This window comes from Pantherophis guttatus, chromosome 4 (genome assembly GCF_059756535.1).
Source record: "Pantherophis guttatus breed Tessera chromosome 4, ASM5975653v1, whole genome shotgun sequence".
Classification (NCBI taxonomy): domain Eukaryota; kingdom Metazoa; phylum Chordata; class Lepidosauria; order Squamata; family Colubridae; genus Pantherophis; species Pantherophis guttatus.
In genome coordinates, this window is record NC_142066.1 from 137790105 (window position 1) to 137812761 (window position 22657).

At 36.4% G+C, this 22657-nt stretch overlaps 1 protein-coding gene across 2 annotated transcripts in view; it reads left to right on the forward strand.

The window, feature by feature from the left end:
• Positions 1 to 22657, forward strand: part of GPR158 (G protein-coupled receptor 158) — a 144799-nt gene that overhangs the window by 11568 nt on the left and 110574 nt on the right. For both annotated transcript variants that reach the window (XR_004588529.2, XM_034402122.2), the window contains exon 2: positions 11876 to 11981. Coding sequence is in view for 1 of the 2 variants with exons in the window: in XM_034402122.2 (XP_034258013.1) it covers positions 11876 to 11981 (106 nt within the window). In the remaining variant the exon portion in view is untranslated. The remainder of the gene's footprint in view (positions 1 to 11875; positions 11982 to 22657) is intronic.

Consider the following 22657-nt stretch of genomic DNA (forward strand, 5'->3'; position numbering starts at 1 on the left):
TCTTCATTGAGTACAATTTGCCAATGACCTTTCATCTCCCTCCAGTTAAGAGTTATTGTTTCCATATAAGTACCCAGGCAGTTCATTTGTTCTATTTATGCTTTCTTTCTCCATAGTTCAGGAGCTCTTCAGGGTTTTTATGAGACCACGTTTTGTTTTTCAGTCTTTCATCATTTTCAAACATTTGTGTGTAATGGATCATGCTTACTTAAGATATTAGAAGTTTCTTTTTTGAAAAAAAAAAACATACTGGGGAAGTACTGTGTTTCCCCAAAAATAAGACCCTATCTTATGTTTTTTTGAACCCTGAAATAAGCGCTTGGCCTTATTGCCATGCGCTTAAAAGCCCGATTGGGCTTATTATCAGGGGATTCTTATTTTGGGGGAAACAGGGTAGTTAGAGGACTCAACTGAGCCAATCCTGACTTATGACTGTTTTCACGCTTATGACCATTGCAGCTTCCCCATGGTCACATGATTAAAATTAAGATGTTTGGCAACTGACTCATATTTATGCGGGTTGCAATGTCCCAGATTCATGTCATGACTTTTGTGACCTTTTAACAAGGTCACAAAAACCAGGCTCACTTACTACCGGTAACAATTGCATGGATTCACTTAACCACTGTGACAAAAAAAGTCTAAAATGGGGCAAAACTCACCAAACAACTGCCTCACTAAGTAGCAGAAATGTTGGGCTCCATTGTGGTCATAAGTCGAGGACTACATGTATGTATAGAGTTATAACTTTAGTTTGGCAAGATTCTGTGAATTAGGTGTAAGTAAACAAAGTCTTGGATTTTATTGGATCTCGCTATCTTGTTTCTGGGCTTGGGGTTCCTCTCAAATGTCAGGTTGCCACTTACAAAAGTCTACAAAGACCACAACATTCCTTGACTCAGAAGGACAACAACATGTGTTAAGCACCAGGTATTGTCAGAGCAGATATTCTAGGTGTGAGCAGAATTGTAGTTGGCTTTTAATCATATGCAAAAAAAAAAAAAAAACCTCAAACATTAAAATGATTGATAAGTCATCTACTTTTCTCATTATAATCTCAGTGAATATTATGGTTCATTGATTTCCTTCAAATATTTGACACAGGATGTGTCTCATTTTCACATAACTCTAAGACTATATAAAGTGTTATCGAAGATACTGTATAACTAGAGCGTTACCAATTGTCCTTCCCTAATCTAGGAGATTTGATATAGATTGATTGTTGGCAGTTTCAAAGTACATTTCCTAAAATCTCTAACACCATAGAAGATGACAGTTTTCTAGGTTTATCGTAGGTTTTGAAGTGTGAGAGAAAACTGTTCAAGCTTAAATCTCAAATCCATTGAGTGTTAATTCCACATAAGAAAAATCCAAACTAAAACATAACCACTAAACCCAGAAATGTGATATATATAAGGATAAACCTGTAGGCTCAATTACTTCAATAGGTCTACCCCAGCCATGGCAAACCACTTTCCAATGTTGAATTACATTTCCCAGCATCCTCTGGGCCACAGGTCCATACTTTTAGGTTAAGCTGTGATCCAATTTCTGCTGTGCCCGGCAGTCATTTCTGATTCTTTTCAAAATCTCAGCCTGAGCTGTAAAATAAATTTGGCAGGACTTAATCCTGGCTATTCACATTTTAGCAACCAACCACTGCTTAAAGGTCAGTAATGATTTATTCTAGGCCAGGTTTTCAAAGCAAAGCATTGAGCCTGATTTTCTTAGACAAGTATTCCGTTGTAGAAAATAGTCATGTTTTCTTAAACTAATACAGCTTGTGGCATTAAACCCCCAGATTGCCAAATGTGAGTTTATGTGGCATTATCCTATGCGTAGTATTTGGGAAAAGATTCCAATGTTTCCAATGAATTTTCTTCCTAGATAAAGATGAGTAAACTGATATTTTTTTATGTGAATAGAGGCTATAAATGATGAATTATTATGTTTTTAAAATGAAGACATTCCATGAAGTGGTGATATTTCTCTTTAAAATGTGTTTTAAGTGCTTTGGCAGAAAGTAGCAAAAATCTGGATTATTTGCAATAAAAAGCAATGATTTCTGATTAAGTGTATATATGTTATAAGGACCTAAGCATAACTTATTAAGTGTAATAATTCTCTGCCTCCCTCTCTGCGCCTCTCTCTCCCTCCACCTCCTACTCCACACCTCTCTCCCTTTCTTCACTTTGCCAGCATATAAATTAAGCGTGTGTTTGTGTCTCTGTGTGCATACCTATATATTCTCTATTTGCTTGTAAGCTCCAGTGTCTGTTCTAAAAATAAATTCCCAGGCTGAACTCAGCGTTCTAATGCTCTGCAAGTCAATATCCATTTTATACTATTTTACATGTGGTTCCGGTTGAGGGATCAAAGGATCTAAATAGAAAATAAGCTAGATCCTAGAAAATAGATCCTTTTTAGAGAGGAAAAATCTGCATTCATTTCTTGTACAAATATACTGCAAAGATTCCTGAAGATATCAAAGAGATTCCTTATGGCAGAAGATTTTATGGGATAAAACCCAATTCGCTGGATGCTTGGTGTTACCTTTGTTGACAGAGGTACTTAAAAAAAAATCCACAATGCTACCAATAGACCATCAAGCACAAGTGTTTCAGTCAGTGAGATACCTATATAAAGTTCAAATGTTTACAGTAAAAGAATAGTGTGTCCATTCACAATACCAGCAATTGGATAAGGCAATTTTCCAGGCTCTGTAAAACAAATTTATTATCCTGGGTCAATACCTTGCAGCTATGAATTGTAATTGTGAAGTTCTTGTATATATTTGAACTTTGCTTATGGGCTGCATAAATTTGTATTTCATGGCTTTTGACCACATTGTTGACCAAGGAACAGCAGCCTATGGCTTAAAGATCAAAAGTAGCCCCTGAGCTCATTTCTGTGGCCTCAAATGTCTACCAAACATATTACCAAATTTAATAACATAATTGCAAGGTTTCCTACATTGTGAAGGTCCAAAAGCATATGAAAATGTTAGCATAAGCCTGAAAATGCACCTGACAGAGCTTAAAACTCTCATCTAATCCAGGAAATAATGGAAAATCCAGCTGATCTACCCATTTTGGACCTTTGGCAGGCTGATATGATCCTTGTTGTCTTAAAAATATAAAGGTTGCCCATCCCAGCAAGTGACAATTCCAAAATATTTCCTTCTTTGTGTTACTAGTCCAACTTTCCCCAACCTGGATGGAATCACAGGTTTAGAGTTGAATTTTTTGGATTCACTGGCAACATGACCATTTCTGACAATTCTGGAAGTTGAAATCTAAATATCTAGAGACTTCACATTAGTCTCTAGATCACAATAGCCCACAATAGACCACAATAGTCCAGAGACATTGTGCAGTTCTTCCTCTGTTCTGTGCTAAGAAAAATAGCTAGCAGAAATAGCAGGAACATAGTGGAAAGTTGTAAGTTGTAAAATAGATCCTTTTTTAGAGAGGAAAAATCTGCATTCATTTCTTGTACAAATATACTGCAAAGATTCCTGAAGATCTCAAAGAGATTCGTTATGGCAGAAGATTTTATGGGATAAAACCCAAAACCCGTAAATGGAAAATAATTGTCTAGGTCATCCAATAAAATTCTGTAAATGAAGCTGGACAATTGGAAGGCTCAGCAAAGGTAAAAAGTATGAAGTAGGTCATAATTTGATAATAGATTCTTTTGTTTGGGTTGGTGTGTCGGGTCAAGTGGGCCTTGATTTGCCCTAGTACATGCCACTTACTGACATGCCAGTTACTGACTCAATTTTAGACTCACTTGAGTTTTCACTTGAAGTAAGACTCTTCTATCTTGCTAAAAAGTCATTAGATTAAAAGGTTGTTCACATCAAAAATGATGTGGCATAGTGCTGGGATGAGAGTCGCTGGAAGGCGAATGGCACATAAATGTGATATATTATCCCTGTGATCATTTCATCCCATTCTGTGCTACAAAGGGATCTTTCTCATTTTTGCATTACAGAACAATTGTTTTTCACCAGGATAGTATGCAGAACTGCATAATGGATAGAAAAGTTGATATTTTTTGCCCCTTCAGATACTCTTTTTTTTTAGTCGGAAGTCCTCTGCAACATGAAAAATGGGCTGGCAGAGGACAATACAGAGTGCAGAATAGTATTAACTCTGGGGATTCAGTACAGTAGGAAGTTTGTAACAGATTAACAGAGTTGGAAGGGACCTTATAGATCATCTAGTCCAACTGCCCACTCAAGCAGGAGACCATGCACCATTTCTGACAAATGGCAGTCTGGTCTCTTCTTGAAAGTCTCAAGTGATGAAGCTCCCACAAGTTCCAAAGGCAACTTCTGTTCCATTGGTTGATTATTCTCACTGTCAGAAAATTCCTTCTCATTTCTAGGTTGAATCTCTCCTTGGTCAGTTTCCATCCATTATTCCTTGTCTGGCCTTCAGATGCTTGGGAAAACAGCTTGACTCCCTCCTCTCTGGGGCAGCCCCTCAAGTATTGGAAGATGGCTATCATGTCTCCCCTGGTCCTTCTCTTCACTAGACCAGCCATGCCCAGTTCATGTAACCGTTCTTCATATGTTTTAGTCTCCAGTCCCCTAATCATTCTGGTTGCTCTCCTCTGCACTTTTTCTAGAGACTCAACATCTTTTTTATAGTGTGGTGACCAAAACTGTAGTACTCTAGGTGTGGTCTTACTAGAGCTTTATAGAGTGGTATTAGTACCTTACTTGATCTTGATTGTATCCCTCTGTTAATGCAATTTAGGATTGCATTGGCTTTTTTAGCTGCTGCTGCACACTGCTGTGTGTCCATTTCTAAGAAGTTCTAAGTTCTAAGAAGCCCCCTGATTTTCGGATAATATTTACTATCCAGCAGCTGTTTTTGCCCAGCGGCTGATCAGCTGCCTCTGAAACATTCACAAACAGAACATGAGTCCTTGGTCACTTTTGTTTCCCAATCAATGATAGAGAAAAGCATGGGACCAGTAAACCTGGAGGAACTATCACAATCAGTAGGTATTGATAACCTACCTATCCTAATCTTTGCTTCTTTTAAATAGTTTTGCTAAGTAAGCGGTCAATGTTACAGTACACCTTGCAACAGTAGAGCCCAGAAATTACTTATAGCCTATATGAGAAAGCACTGTGTCCAATCCTAATTTAAGGTCACCTTGCTAGCTTTGTGCTAGGGTGGGACTGGAACTCATGATCTCCTGTTTCTAGCCTACTGCCTTAACCATTATACTAAACTGGCTCTAATTAGTTGCTACCAAATAATGAATTCTTCTCTACTGGCCTTGAAAATTTTCCTTAAATTCATAAAGTAAAATATTATTTTATAATATTTTGTATTAGCATTAGAATACTACATAAAAAGATGGAATGCTTATTAGCCTTAAACTGAAAAAAAAAAAAAGGCCTCTAGGATAATCAGATGATCTACAATTACCATGATTAGTTATTTATTTTATAACCAAATAGTAGAGGTTTGAATTTTGCTAGGCAGCATTATCAAGCTAAATAAATGTCAGAGTGATTTGATGCTGCTGACAAGCCAAATTTTAGTTATCATGCAGCTAATGTTCCATATCCTTATCAAAACATCAAGACAGCACCGCTAATAGGACACCCACTTCGTTTAGCAACTAGATCATTTTGTTTTTTAATTCCACCTGATCATAGAGCTTGTGTGACGTATATGAAGATCTCTTTTTCTTTTTCTAGCTGAACTAATACAGCTTCCCCCAGCCTGGCATCCTCTGTATTAGTTTTATGCATTGTAAATTTCCACCATCTTACGCCAATATTTTTCAACCTCAGCAATTTCAAGATGTGTGGACTCAGATTCTCAGAATTTCCAAGGCAATTGCTGGCTAGGGAATTCTGGGAGTTGAAGTCCACTTCTTAAAGTTGCTGAGATTGAGACATTGTCTTAGCCCAGGGCTGACACTCTCCCAGCCCATGGGCTGGAGGCGTCATGCACTGGCCAAGCCCACACCTGTTTTAGCGAAGGGGAAAAAAGTCCTGATATGTCATATGACACCACCGTGACAACCTGAGTTTGACACCCCTGCTTTAGCCTTTTACATAAATACTTGAGCTTTCCTTTCTAAAAGCAAGTTGATTTTGAAATATACATAGGATATAGTTGCTGTTTTGAATGACTGTATTCTGAATATTTAGTTTGCTGTCTTGGGATAAACTGTCCCAAGAACTGCATCATGAGTAGGTATATAAATGAATCAGATCAGTTCCACAGTTTTGATAGTGGTCTGAAATGCAGATAAAAGCCAAAACCAGTAAATATTTTCATGGCTTATACATTGGGCACAAGATATAAGATATTGCTCTAAATATTATTGCCTAGAGCAATATTTTTGCTGGCTGGGGAATTCTGGGAGTTGCAGTCCACACATCTTAAACATGTCAAAGTTGAGAAACATTGGTCTCAAGAGATCCATAATGAAAGGGAACAATGCCCTTGTGGCCTGGCCTCTGCCCCAGAATGCTGCATGAGAAAGGTCAACTTTTTTCTAATCAGCTTCAATTGACTTTTGCACGATAAGTAAAATCCTTTACAAAAAAAATTAGATAGAGTTGCACTTAATTAATTATTATAATTAATTCCTTTTTCTTTTAATTGCTATTTTAATTAATCTTAATAAAATCAAAATTTAATAAAATACCACCTGTATGGCTAGCACCAGTTTACTTTAAAAAATTCTTTCTTTTTGGCATTGTTTGTTCAGTTGCTTCCAAATCTTTGAAGGATGTCATTTTTTTCCAGGTTGCCTGTCAATAATTTCTTCTTTGAGTTCCCATAAGTTCATGCTTCTGTTAACTGTGATAGTATTGATCTACCTTGTTTTCTATGAGCTTTTTTTAATTACCTTTAATCTGCCCATGCTTCAGGTCTTCTAAAAATGTTTACTTCCCCTTTCTATTTCTTCTACTTCAGCATTTCTTATGATGTATTCACTATATGAGTTAAAGAATAATATAACAATATACAGTTGTAGTTTTCCTCAATTTTTAAGCAGTTAGTTGTACCAATTTAAATTCTGTTACTTTCTTGTCATCATACAATTTCTTCCAAAAATACATGATGCATTCATAATTTGTTGTGGTCTAATCAGTCCAAAGTTTTTGCCAATAAAAGAAAACTTGGCCTTTTTGGAACTCTCTTTATCATTCCATTAACCATTCAGATCTTAGCAATGTGATTTCTGCTCTTCCTCCTCCTTTTCCAGTTTGTATATCTGGAAGTTCTTATTCTATGTATTTTGGAAAAGCGAATGGCTAAATCTTTAGTAAAATCCTTATTACCATCTGAGATCAATGCAATTTTTCAGTAGTTTGATGAACATTTCTTAGCAATGTCCTTTTTTTTAGCATTAGAATATTTAATGAATCTTTCCCAGCCTTCAGCTACACCTGTCTTTCCCATGCCTGTTTGCAAACAAAATGTAGTATTTTAAATGCATTTTTCTGTAAGGTTTTAAGCTGTTTTGCTAGTATTTCATTTTCATTGAAGTAGCAATTTAACTTCACTTTCCACAATAAATGATCAAATGATCAATGATCAAACTGTTATGCTTATCACAGATTTAAAGATCTTTTTTGTACTGTACTATCTTCATGCCAGATTTTCTTTATGTCTTCTTTTAAAATTTTTTTGTCTTCATCTTTCATTATGCTCATATGCATAAAAGGTGTTCTTCATTTCTGCAATTTTAGGTAAACCTTTTGTCCTTCCCAATCATTTGTTACCTTCTTTGCATTGTTTATTTAGATACCAGTCCTTGTCTTTTTCTGTTTTTATCCAGAGTTTAGCATTTAGTTTTTCCTCTGTCTCTGCTATCTTTTACTTTCTACATTTCTTCAGTTGTTTACAGACTATCAGTAGGCAGCCATTTTGCTTTCTTTTGCTTTTTCTATTTCAGGATATTTCTGTTTGATTTATCCTTAACGGCATCACAGATTGCAGTTCAGAGTCCTTTGGTGCTCTAGTTATCAAATCTAATCCATCAAAATTTCTTTCACCACATCTCCACATTAAACATTACAATTTAGTAGTTTTGAGAGACTCTAAGATTTTGGAGACCAACCTGTCTTACATCTATGAAGTAATGGTTTGATCAAATTCATCATGATTCTTTTTGTTTTTTGCTAGCTTCCTGGCTGATTGCTTTCTGCAACATTACAGGTGGTACCCCTGGGAAATACCCTTGACAAACAACAAGCAGAGAGGTTAAATGCATTGTTGTTTGGTATTTCAGAGAAATTCCATAGAGGTTATTACGCATTAGAGTTAGCTGTTCTCCCATTTGTGGAATGTTATTTGGAAAAATACTTACCTAGTTCCCAATTCATTTTTCTTAAGAAGATAGGAAATTGCTTTGTACAATAGTGAATCAGTCCATTGACCACAGAATGCAATGTCCTTCTTTTGGGAATGATTGTCAACGTTACTAGGAGATACAATAGAGTTTTTCTATCCAAATATTCATTCTACTTTGCTAAGATGGTTTCATTCTTTTTTGCTTTTTTAAACAGTATTTTATTTCATGTTACTATCCAACTCCATTAAATGGTTCCATCTCCCTTTCCATTTATTTTGTCTCTGACTTTTGCTAGACTCTGTTTTATACTCTGTGTCCGCATTCACCATCTAATTAAAGGTAAAGTTCAAGATTCCCCTCGCACATATGTGCTAGTCGTTCCCGACTCTAGCGGGCAGTGCTCATCTCCATTTCAAAGCCAAAGAGCTGTCCGAAGAGGTCTCCATGATCATGTGGCCGGCATGACTAAAAACCAAAGGTGCACAGAACACTGTTAGCTTCCCACCAAAGATGGTCCCTATTTTTCTACTTGCATTTTTTTCATGCTTTCAAACTGTTAGGTTGGCAGAAACTGGGACAAGTAATGGGAGCTCACTCCGTTATGCAGCACTAGGGATTCGAACCGCTGAACTACCAACCTTTCGATCAACAAGCTCAGTGTCTTAGCCATTGAGCCACTGCGTCCCTATATCTGATTATCTATCTGATATATATATATAATTCATGTGCAGTTCTTCTGCATTCTGGGTGAATATTGTGTGAGTGATGATCCAGAAGTCTCCAAGCATGACTCTTCCTGGGGCATTTTCAATATGTGGTGTTCTAACCAGTTGTTCCATTGTTACCTGCTATTAAATGGGAAATAGGAAAACCAGAAAGAGGTAATACAGGCAGGTCAATCAAAGCTGGACTGACATAGATGTCACAGAGATAAGAAACCATGTAAAATTTAGCTATAAGAGAAAAGCATCTTATTGCTGGAAAAACTAAGTTTCTGATTGAAACACACAAGATACAGTTTTTCAGTTGTATCTTTCAAGTTCATTTTCAGGGAAGCCTATAAATTTGGCCTTTATCATAAAAATGTCTAAATATGGAAGACACGAAATGTTATATGTTCCCTGAAATTCTGCAGGCCTCTCTTTTAGCCTTCCTTTGAAGGCCTGGCTAAATAGTCACAAATTCGAAGTTTGATTGAGCAACAGGTTTTTGTTGCTTTTAGCGTTTTAATTGACTTAGTTTTATAGTTTCAATATGATTTTATAGGTTGTTTCATTTTTGATTGGAAGCCTCCCAGAGTTAGTTGAAAGATAGGTGGCTATATAAATTTATAGCTAACTAAATAAATGTAGGCATGGAGTAGTCCTGAGAAGTAGTTAATTTTTTTAATTTATTATTTTAATTTATTTTAAAATTTATTTTAATTTATTATTTATTGACATGACATATACCCTACTTTTTGCTCTAGGGCAGGGTGTCAAACTCAAGGCCCATGGGCCAGATCTGGCCCAATGGGGGGGTTAGATCTGGTCCATAGGGCTGCCCTGGAAACAGCGAAGGACTGGCCCACGGTGCCTTTGCCAGAGAAAATGGAACTCGTAAAGGCCGCATGCAGTCCTCACAAGCTCTGTTTTTGCTGGCAGAGTGTTAGCAAAACAAACTACTAGCAAAAGTGGCATTTGATCATAGAGTGACATCGAGCTGGCCATACCCACTCTGGCCACACCCACCCTGTCCCCCCAAAGTCAAACACAATCCTGATGCGGCCCTCAATGAAATCGAGTTTGACACCCATGCTTAAGGGCATTCTGCTAAACTTGATCTAAATACAGGGTGAAGTTCATAAGCACCAAGTAAGGAGCAAACCAACCAACCAACCACAATAATTGAAAGGGTATCAATTATCTGGATAGCCACAAAGAAGATGATGGCTTATTATATGGTGTTGGATCAAGGGTAGAAAAGCAGGCCTTGTTAGCATCGAAATTGCTACGAAGAGTTTTGAGTTACAATGGCAGCATTAATAGTTTCTTCGAAAGAACATTTCTTGTTTCTCCTATCCCCCATTGTTTATTCTCACTGGCAGAGGTTTTCCAGCTATGGGGGGGGGCAGGGTGTCCCATTAGCTTCTATTTTAATGTATCTACAATATGGTTCCTTTTGACATCTTTCAACTGTTCACATAATAAGACTGAAATCTTGCAAATTTTTAGTGGTTTTCATAGAAACAGGTTGCAAATCCCTGCTGTAATCTGATCCCTTTCAATCTTGGGATTACATAGGAGGCCTTTTACATTAAAAGGGCATGTGATATTATTCTTCCTAAAGGGAAAGACCATAGTGATATGGCTACGCTATGATTTTACAACTCTCACTCATATTTCTCTATAGTCAATGCTACAAATTCATATGTCCATTCCAGGAAATTGTTATGGAATACATTCTGGTCTTTCCAAAATTTAAAGGAAGATAAGAAATATCCCTTGGGACTGAATACATTTTATAAAGTAAATGCAATTATTTCTGCCTATAACAATATTTCTTCCAAGGTAGGGAAGGTGATAAATGAACTTCACATGGATCAGCATTCAAGTCACAACTAAATCAGTGATAGTGAAATATGCAGGTTTATTTTGAATAGAATGCATACTACAAATATTTTAAACCTGTAAATACTTAATAAGTGGCACCTTGCAGCCTGTATGGACTGATGGTTTCTGGCATGTCATTGTCATGGGTGTAATTTACGGTATTAATTATTAATGCTATTTAAAAATAGGTGTTATATTTAGAGTTGTCTTTTTTTTTCTTCTATTTATCCTCATCCACTCACTATGCCATTCTTTCATTACCATGAACTTTTCAGATATATTTGATTATACCATCCAGAATTAATAGACAGGTTGGGAAGTCTGCCCCAATTTTGTTAAATTTCTTAAATTGCCTCATTCTTTGGCACAGAAAGTTTCTGTTCATAAAACCAAACAATAATTCTGCTCCATTCCATTATGATTTTAGGATGACTCAGGAGACCCTATGGAAGTTTACTTTTTCTTTGTTTGGACATAAATTGAATGATGGTATTGGGTGAATTATTATTAGGAATTATAATTATCCCTTATGGATTAACAGTATAACAGTACAACTACTGTATACCTGTATAACTACCATAAATTAAGGTAGTATTCCCAAATCTAATATTCCCAGAGATGTTGGAATATATTTCCCATACATACAGAATAGTGTTGCATCTCAACTGGGCACAAATGATGAATGATAATTATTTAAACTGAAGAACATCAGCTAAAAGAAAGCTGTACTGTGATATACCAGCCAATTAGAATGTATCCTTTTTTGGCATTAATATTTAGTGCAGTTTTGGCACTTGTAACTAGATTGACTAAATGAGATGCTTCATTTCACTAATCATAACTTCTCAGAAATGATCTTAAAATGGACTACAGCTTTTTTCTATTCCTTTCTATGGTACCCTGGTCTTATGCAAATTAATCTTTTTTCCTTTCTTTTTCAGGGGTGTTGTGAAAGTCGACATAAATCTACAGAAAGTGGATATTGATCAATGTTCAAATGAAGGGTGGTTTTCAGGAACTCACACATGCAATTTAAATAATACTGAGGTAAGAAGTCCTATGAAGAAATCTAACCCATAAATTACAATGCAGTCTTGCATGTTAAATTTTATTTTGCATGAAGGCTGACAATATTCTTGGTCAATCTAAATCAATTAGATTGTCAATTTAAGTAAAAATACATTTTAAAGAATGACCAATGCCCAAAATCTAGGTAAGATTTTGAGAAAAATTAGTATTCTCACGTAATATTGTGTGAGATTTCTCATTGCCATACAAGATCTATATGAGATCTTGGGTAAGAGATTACCAAAAATCTCATGACATCTGACCCTTAATTTAGGTTTTGATGATTTCAAAAATCACACATTTCCCAAGCCTACTGGTAGAACAACTTCTGTTCCCAAAATGTTCCCTTTCAACTTTATGATTTTAGGAATATTTTAGGACTCTCAAATAAATTATTGTGTTTCATATTTGGGTATTCTATATCCTTATTGTATGACATTACCTTGGAAACTCATTGCAAAAACAATGTACCAATATTCAAAATTAAATAGGAAAGCCACGAAACAAAAGAGGATTTATGTTTCATCCTGTGCTTCCTTTTTAAAAAGAGACCTAGTTCCCTCATTTACTTTTTTCCCAATTAACCTTCTGTATTGATTGCCATTGGACTTACTTCTAGGTAAGTAAAGGTCTAGACCAGAGGGTCATCCCATACTTTGATTTTTAGGAATTGTTTTGCTTTTCAGTAGCTTTTATTTTTAAACCAGGCCTAAAGAATATAGCACAGAGATTAATATTTACGCACCATGCACATTAATACACATTGTTTAACAATGTCCATTACATTTTGCACAGCAGAGGTGTTGGTAAAAGCAGGGTTCTAAGGTAATTTTTGCCTTAAAGATATCAGCAGTTATGATCGCAAAAATGAAAACAGCAACCACTTAGATGCAATGGAAGTTTTACCTGTTTTTTATATGCACTGCATGTGCAGTACACATACAAAGAGGCAGTTTCATTCATAACATCATGGCCATCATCTTTATTTTTTGGATCACACCCTGCAAATCTGCTGGCTTGGGGCGGGGGGTAGAGGTTTATCTAACAAAATGAAACTCAGTGGTGAGAAAAATAAGGTTCTACTTTTAGGCAAGAAAAACAGAATGCACAGTATAGTATAGGTAGTACCCAGCTCAATAATAGTAACTGTGAGAGGGATCTTTGAGTCCTAGCGGACAATCATTTAAATATGAACCAGCAGTGTGCAGCAGCTGCCAAAAAAGCCAACACAGTTCTAGGCTGCATAAACAGAGGGATAGAATCAAGATCACGTGACGCGTTAATACCACTTGATAATGCTTTAGTAAGGCCACACTTGAAATACTGCATCCAGTTTTGATCGTCATGATGTAAAAAAGATGTTGAGACTCTAGAAAGAGTGCAGAGAAGAGCAACAAATATGATTAGGGCACAAGAAGCTAAAACATATAAAGAATAGTTGCTGGAATTGGGTATGTCTAATTTAATATAAAGAAGGGCTGACATGATAGAAGTGTTCCAATATCTCAGGGGCTGCCACAAAGAAGAAGGGATCAATCTACTCTCCAAAGCACCTGAGTGCAGGACAAGAAGCAATGGGTGGAAACTAATCAAGGAGAGAAGCAACCAAGAACTAAGGAGAAATTTCCTGACAGTTGGAACAATTAATCAGTGGAACAACTTGCCTCCCAAAGTTCTGAATGCTCTAACACTGGAAGTTTTAAAGAAGAGATTGGATAACCATTTGTCTGAAATGGTGTAGGGTTTCCTGCCTAAGCAGGGGGTTGGACTAGAAAACCTCCAAGGTCCCTTCCAACTCTGTTTTTCTATTCTATTCTATACATGAATAGGCTGGTTGTTGAAATGTGGCACTTACTGCTTATTTAGAGTGAGACCACATAGAACCATGCCTTTGCAATAGATATTTTTACAAACCTGGAGGAGGATCTGCAAAAGGAGAAAATGTCTTGCAGTCTACTGATGTGGGAGTAGCAGCAGTAGCCTACTTTCCATGCTAGTCAATTTGAATTCTTCCCCAATTGCTCCCAAAGCCAAATCTTTCTTCATAGCCAAAGTGGGTGGGTGTTCTGTGTTTTGTTTGTTTTTCTTGAGCATTAGCTCTCTTATAACTCATTAAGAGCTTTGCATAAAAAAAGCACTTTACAGTTGGTTGGTAAATAAGTGTTATTTTCAGCCAAAATATTGCAAAATGGGAATGAAAAGAATACTGTGCAATTTCTGTCAATATGCTGCTACCAGATTTGGGCTGCATATCTCCAGATAACCACACGATGGTGGTAAAGATACCTATAAAACAAACTCTTTGCTGCCATCAGATATTTTCATCCCATAATCTGGCAACCCCAACATCAACTATGGATTTGTAAGATTCTTTTTGGTAACTGGTCAACTATTGCTATATTAACTTAATAGCCCAGATTAGTTAGCCTTTTTTTCATCAGTGAAAAGCTCAAAACAAGATTACTTTCTCCAGTTGAGGCAAAAGATATTATTTCACTATCTGAATTCACTAAACCATTAATATCTGTTTGCTTCTGCCAATGAGATCCCTCATTACAGCTTGGAATTTTGTGTATTTATTGTGGTTTATGGACCAAAGTATGGCTCTGAAAATTCCTGGGCTACTGTTATATGTGCAAACCACCTCAGTTCTGACAGAAATGGCCCCAAGGTTTGGGAAAAAATTATTCTTCCAGCAGAGATGAGAAAATTTTGTGGGTGGAAGATTTCTATGAGATTGAAAGGAGAGAAATATAGGAACTATCTTGTTACGCAAAAAGTTAAAGGGCTATACATGCAAAGGTCATTCTAGGAATCTGCTGTGGTACAGAAATGACTGTTGGAGGTGATTGGAGCAGCATTTTCCTTGTTTGTTTACATTAAAAAAAAGGAATCTGTTCATCAATTAAAAGTTCTTGTAAAAGTTCCAGAATCCCTGGAACTTTTACAACTTTGGACATTGTTCCTCAATATGGCAACTTTATGAGGTGTGGACTTCAACTACCAGAAGTCCACACAGCTTAAAGTTGCCAAGGTTGAGAAAACATTGGTTTAGGGAATGGGAAATGTGTAGTAGTACTGCACTCTGTTGTGCATATACTATGGATATTGGTATTTGCCCATTATTTATCTTCTCACTCAGAGAATAGAAAGACCATATAATGCAATTTCTATCCAAGAGATTTTGTGTGAGAAAATGCATGGCTACCAGTGATGTTCTTCCAGGAATTATGTAGATAGACCAACTATCTACCCTAACAAAGATTTCTTATGTGAAGTCTAATCACCTGACAACTTGGACCATGTGATTGCCTTGAGGAAATAAAAAAATACATTATTAACTTACAGTGCATTAGATAATTATTAGATCAAGCTCTCACTCGATCCCATTAGAAATAAAAAGCAGCTTAGCATTCTCCCACCAGATTTTCCTATTCAATCATGTAGGTAGGTGAAATTAAGGGTCATTTGTTCAAAATCATCAAATGGGCAGTTTCTCTAATTCTAGTCCAACTACTATGCCATATTCTAGTTTTCTCAACCAACGCTGCTTTTTCCTATGTTATGAAACTGCAATCCCCTTGAATATCTTGTTTTCTTAAAGATAACCCACTAATGAAGTACTACATAATCTTCAGCTACAAGTATCCTGTTCCTCCTTCCATTCATGAAGTTGTGGCAAATAGCTAATTATAACAAAATTAGATTATTGTATTGTTACTGTAGAAACCAGCTCTTCATTCTTTCAATTAATACAAACCTGAGAGTATCTAAGCACTTTCATGTAACTGGCTTTTATAACAGAACCCGCGTTCAGAGATCCATGCAAATACGAATAATAGCATAAAAAGTGAATGAAAGCAGCAAGGTTTTGACATTTAACACATTTAATGAATGGCAGTCTAGCTGGGTGCTATTCGCATTTGGGACCGAGTTATGAAAGCCTGACTGAGGGTGCCAAGGGGCTAAATTTCTATTTACACTCTTTTTAGAAAGAGCAGAGCCAGAATAAGTAGGTCACAGTGGCGGGAAGGTTTTGTGTTTGGCAGCTGGGGAAAAGGCTTTGCACGTTGAGCAGAAAAAGGCAGCTGAAAAGAAGGGAGGGAGCGCTGAGCAGATAAACGAAGGTGTATAACAAGCCTTTTGAATTTAGGAGGAAGTTTTCATTTGGAAGATGAGATGAGCCAAATGATAAATGGACAGCAGGGCCTTGTGTTATTTTTAATCAGATAGACTAAGTGGGATGTGAATTCCCCAAACAGCAAAGCCATGCCTTTTTAGCTAATGAGGCCTTCATGTCCAAATCGGGACCCACCTTGGCAGTGTGTTTAACTTTTACATATGGGGATAGTTCTAAATGTTTGTTATTTGTGCTAAAAGAAAAATGGAAACAATTGCTTTCATAGCAAAAAAAACCAAACAACCCAGCCATATTCCGACAAATTCTTAAACTGATGGCTCCTGACAGGATATAGAATCCAGAACTGACCCTCCTCATTCAATATTTACTTTAAAAAACACAACAATGAAGATGAACTTTATGTTAGCAGTACAATATAATTAAGGTATGCAGTCCAGAGGAAGGTTTATCAACCTTGGCAACTTTAAGAAGAATGAACTTCAACTCCTAGAATTTCCCAGCCAACATGATGGCTGAAGAGTTCTGGGAGTTGAAGTCCACATATCATAAGATTGCTAAAGTTGAGAAACATCTGTCCAGAAGAACAGGCATTTAAGGTGCAATTTGTGAGCGACAAAGAGCTCCTAATTTACCCTATCTACTGCTGACATTCTCCTTCTAGAGACATGATTACAGTACAGTATTTACTATTTTTGTTTTGTACTGAAAATAGTCCAAACTAAGGCTTTTAAGTTTTCACAGAATGCAACACACCTATTTTGCACTTAAACTTTTCAGCCTCCCACAAAAAAAAAAAAGGCCGAAAAATGTCAGCCTCTCCCTCAGAAACACTGACATTTCCAGATGTTTTCCTGGGGCCTTAGAAGCAGAAAACCATTAAACATGGAATGTTCAGCTCCCAGTCAGGAAAAAAAATCACCCATTTTTTCCTTAACTGCCACTTGCCTTAAAAGTTTGGATAAAAACAAAAACTTTACCTCAAAAGGGCAAAATTATAAATGTTAGTATGCCCAATGTGCCATATTATTTTCTGTGTTTGTTCTCTCCATAAATGTTAGGGACATGGGAAAAGATTGGTGAGAATTGATTGCCGTTCCATATTTTAAGCAAAAAACATAGATATCAAATCAAGTGACACAGTTCACTGAATACTAGCAAGATGCTAACAAGTTTTCAACAATGTTGGTATAGAGTTATTTGTATTCATAATTTCCAGCGCACATACACTAAAGGCACATGAGATCCTCAAGTGTAGCTGATTTTCTACAATACAGGAAACGGCAAAGAGACAGCAGGAGCTGAGAAATAATGAAGCTTATTTGGAATTGCTCTGGATGCCCCTTATCAGGGCTTTTCTATGTCTGTGTGTGTCTGTGTGTGTCTGTGTGTAAACAGTCAAGATGGCTGCAAGTGAGTGATCAAAATTCCATCCCTTTTTAGTGTGCACATAACAAAACAGGGACTTTTGTTGTTCAGTCCTGGCTGCCAAAATGATTCCACCCCCACCCATCCCGCTGTTTACTCATACTCTCCTCAACTCTGCATTTCCACTGATTTCTGTTCTATATATATTAATGCCATTCTTACTGTTTACACTTAACTGTGTGATTGGAGGCAGAGGCTGGAAATGTCTGCCACAGTTTGAAAACAGGTAATACATGAATTCAGGAGAACTGAACCACTGAAATGGTTAAGGTATTAGACTAAGAGCAGGGAGACCTAGATTCTCTTCCATCTTCACCATAGAAGCTCTCTGAATAATTTTGGGCCAGTCACTTTCTCTCTTTCATCCCAATCTCCCTCTCTTTGTAGTTGTTCTGAGGAAATATAGGAGGAAAGGATGCTGCCTATGTTACGTTGCTTTCCTGAACAAAAGGCAGGATATAAATTAATAAATACATCAAGAAAAAAATATTCCTAAGCATTAATTTAAATAATTCCCTCAAGCTATCACTCTATGCTCTGGAGGGTGCCAAGTTTGGGAAGAATGTCATAAAGCTGGGATAAAACAAACAAACAAACAAACAAACAAACAAACAAACAAACACCCATGGTTTGGATTTATCTTTTCAAAAGTTGTGAATTATCCCACTGTGATTTTTTTAATCATTGTGTGATTTTTTTTTCCCTCTCAGCCTCCTAGCGAAGAATGCAGGTTGAGCTATACTTAGCAAGTGCAATATTGCAATAGTGACTCATTAAGGTCTGAGCCTAAATTAATTTTGAGCACCAGGATATAAGTGGAAAACAGGTGCTGTGCAAAATAATAGCAACACAACTACATGCTCCTTAATCTGGGAAGCAACATCCTGATTTAAATTTGAAAAGCAAAATAGGCACATACCCTTCAGCGGAGTTTAGAGTACTGACATTTTCTATTATAGCTGATTCTCAGTTTAATCAGAAATTTATTGTGTAGCAGTATACACACAAAAGATGTGAAAAATCTGTGGCTCTGATGCCAACGTCATTATGAGTAATACAAGACAGCAAGAAACACGAGCTCTCTTAGGAAACTTGGCAGCTTAAATTAGGGCTCAGGAGTGCAACATCCATCTTAAAAATGCCAACTGCCCTTTGGAAACAAAAATGTTAGAAAGGCTAGCCAAATTTGAAGATTTTGTTGCGGTTGGAGTTTGGAGTGGGTTAATGAAATTCTTTTACCCTCACTTCTGGAGTGCATTGGAGTGCTAATATCAGCTTCCTACTTATTTCTCCAGAACACATGCCATTAAAAGGAAAAAGAAGAGGATGAAGCGCACAGCATCTGAATATATTGTCTAGGACAGAGGTGGATGATCTCTGTTCTTATGACCATAAATGATTCCAAGGCATGACATCAGATTGTTTTGAATTGCCTGTGGAGATTTTCAGGCCTCCATTCCATGATTGTCCCAAAGGTGTTATTTCAAAAGGCAATAGTTTTTCCTTGAGGACATTTTGCTTCTCATCCAAAAAGCTTCTCCACTGAACTGAAGAAGCTTATTGGATGAGAAGCAAAACATGTTCAAGGAAAAGCGAAGTTCAATTGCCTTTGGGACGTTGTTTTGAATTGTATTTTTGCCACTGCAATAATTAGGGTGGTATAGAAATTTAATAAAATAATAAATAAATAAATAAATAAATAAATAAATAAATAAATAAAACATTAAGCATATAGTGGCTACAGCACAAGCTTAAAACAATTTCAAGGGAAAAAATTACCATCCAATGACATAATCAAAAGAAAACTTTGCTCTTTTCTGTTCAAACACACAAGGACATACATTCAAAGCTCCACCTTCTTTAAGTTGTAGCTCCACCTAATGAGAATTTGCCAACATTTGCTTTAGGAGTTCCACTCCTTAAGTGTTGAGGTTTGGCTTTTTCTTTCCCTGATCCAGAAATGTTTGGAGCTTTGGGTGTTTAGATCAGAGCCTTTCACACACACTTCCGAGATGACAAATGACAGCAATCAAATTAGCAAACAACACAGTAATGCATTGAAATTAACAAAATACACTCAACCACAGAGGCAACTTTTGCTATCCTGGCATGATTTGCATAAAAAGAATATCACATCCAATTTCACTCCCAATTGTAGTTGTATGTCAAGAGCTATCTATAGATTCCTGTACCTGTTTAACACCATGCCCTTTTATGTGTGATTTATATTTGATTTTAATTCTTTTGATAATTTATTGTGAGTTTTCAAGGCCTGCAGAGATCTCCTTAGCTTAGTTGCAGCTTTACTGGCAACTTTGCTGTGCTAATGCTATGAGAAAGGCTCATATGGGAAAAAAAGAAAACAACACAGGTGCCTGCAGTTTTGTTCAAGCAAAACAAAACTGGATGTGTTCTTTCATATCCAGCTTCATGGATCACAATCATATGTCCATTCTTTGGAGACAATTCAATCCAAATTCCTTAAGGTAGTTTCTGGAATGCTCTAATGTGTTCTTAATGTTACATTCTGGATAGAATTTGGAAAACTCTAATAAGAAACTTAAGCCTAGTTTTATGCAATCAGATTTTGGCTCTTCTGATGGACATTTCATGTTAGATGGTAACTTTAACACCTGATGCATGAGAAGGTTAGACATGAAATTTAGGTATTGTGGAAATGCTCTTATTTCCTTTAAAATATTTAAAGCCAAAGAGAAAGTAAAAAAAAAATTAAAATCTAGAAAAGTGCAGAATTTATTTTCATGCTATACGATGACTAAAAACTATCAGTCCAAAACTAAAAACTATGTGTCCGAAAGGAGAAGGTGGTATACAAATCTAATAAAAGATAAAGATAAAGAAAGATCATAAAAAATTGTTTTCTCTACATTTGTTTTCATTGTATTGCCTTACATTAGATATAGCCCATAATAAGAGGCTTAAATAGGCGGATAAATCATATATTCTGAGAACTATTAGGGAAGAATCATTTTGACCAGTGGTGGAATTCAAATTTTTTTACTACCGGTTCTGTGAGCATGGCTTTGTGGGCGTGGCTTTGTGGGCGTGGGAAGGATACTGCAAAATCCTCATCCCACTGCAAGGGAAGGATACTGCAAAATCTTCATTCCCTCCCCACTCCTGGGGGAAGGATATTGCAAGATCTCCATTCCCACCCCACTTTGGGGCCAGCCAGAGGTAGTATTTGCCGGGTCTCTGAACTACTCAAAATTTCCGCTACCAGTTTTCCAGAACCTGTCAGAACCTGCTGAATTTAACCCCTGATTTTGACCCTCTTTCTCTCAGGCAAGCTATATGAACTGAGTTGTTGCTTATTCTTCTGGAGTACATCCCTCCCTTCTGGAAATCCAGACTATATTCCATCACATAATGGGAAGAAATCAAATAAACCCACACTTGCATTCTGGCATACTTCAGAAATTTCCTATCCTAACGAATGCACAACAGTAGATTATTCTACTGGTTGTATTTGAAATTTGCCCTTTAATTTCTTATCTAATACATTTATCCATATTTTCCCACATCTTTGTTTCTTTTTCAGTGTTTTCTTCTTCTCTTTCTTCCCTTCCCTCCCCTTTCTTCCCTTGTACTGCCCATCACACACTGTCCATTGTACTATGATAAGACTCTAGGAGGGAAAAGCCTCCCATTGACAGTTTCATTGAAGTTCTTCTTTTCTTCAGAAAATAAAGCTTTTCAAGTGTAATCACACTACAAAGGAGAGCTAAAACTTCTCTCCCTAACTACAACCTTCTTTCCTCCAAATATCTCTCCATAGCAATTAAGCAAGAATGATTGATTGTTGCTGTCTCTACTGTATCTGATTTTTTTTGTAGTTTAATATATGTTTTACAGCCTTGTGAATAGGTCTTCCAGCTAAAAGAAGGAAAATAACTAAAAGCAAAGGTAAATAATATATAAACATTCAAACAATGTTTTATAAACAGGATGTTTAGAGATTTTTAAGTCATATAAATTTCTTCTGCTACTGACATATTACCTGGGTTCTTCTCAAATTGCATAGAGGTTTATTGCCAGGGTGGGTGGTGGAGTTTTGAGTGTCTATTCTGACAATTTTCCGACAGTATTAACATTTTAAATGTTGCATCTTATTTCTAAAATGTAGATGTTAAGAATTTGCAACCAATATGATGTTTATGTATGTAATTGTTTTATTATTAAATTTTGCTTTGGGTTGACTCTTTCTATCCATATATCTAGGTGTGGAAGAAGAGAAGAAAAATGACTGTCAGGAACTATCCAAAAACTCATGATAAACATGAGGTGTGTGTGTGTGTGTGTGTGTGTGTGTGTGTGTAGTTTTATGGATTGATTCACCACTGTGAATGGATTAACTTTCCATTACTAATAGTTTTCTAGTATGGAAACTTTCTTGAGGCTTTTTGCCTATATGTCAATTCTGTTTTTCTCTATTAAAAGTTGCAATGCTTGAGTCAATGAAACCACTGCACAGTTTCTATTAAAACAACAAGTTTCAATGAACTTCAATGAATTAAACAATCAGTGAACTTCAACTGAAGTTTAGTAAAAATAAACACTTAAACGTAAACGCCATCAATAGTCTGTTTGTAAAGATTATGTCATGCCTCCCTCCAACTAACCTTTTGGGCTACTTTATAATTTCATTCAGAGGTCAGTTTTGGAGCACAATTATTATAATATACAAACAAATAGAAATGTAATGTTTCCCATGGGTGTGTCTTCAGTTTTGGTTAGTGCCAGGAATTCTTACCAAGAAGGCACTGTTGTGATAGCAAGGATGTATAATGTTTTGATAAAGTGATCATAACTGAATTTGACATGGCTAGGAACCTCTCCAGTTATTTAGAGTAGGAAAGGCCCTCTGAAAATGCTTTGGATACCAGAAGTTTGTCTATTGGACATGTACAAAAGAAACTTGCCTTATATGGCTCCCGGTCTATGGCATTCTCCCCAAGCTATATATTGGTTCCTATTGTAGTAAAAGCCCATCTCTTTCATGTTAATTATTGTAATGACTGATTTTTATTTAATTGAATTAATTTTGTAAAAATACTTCCTTTTTCTT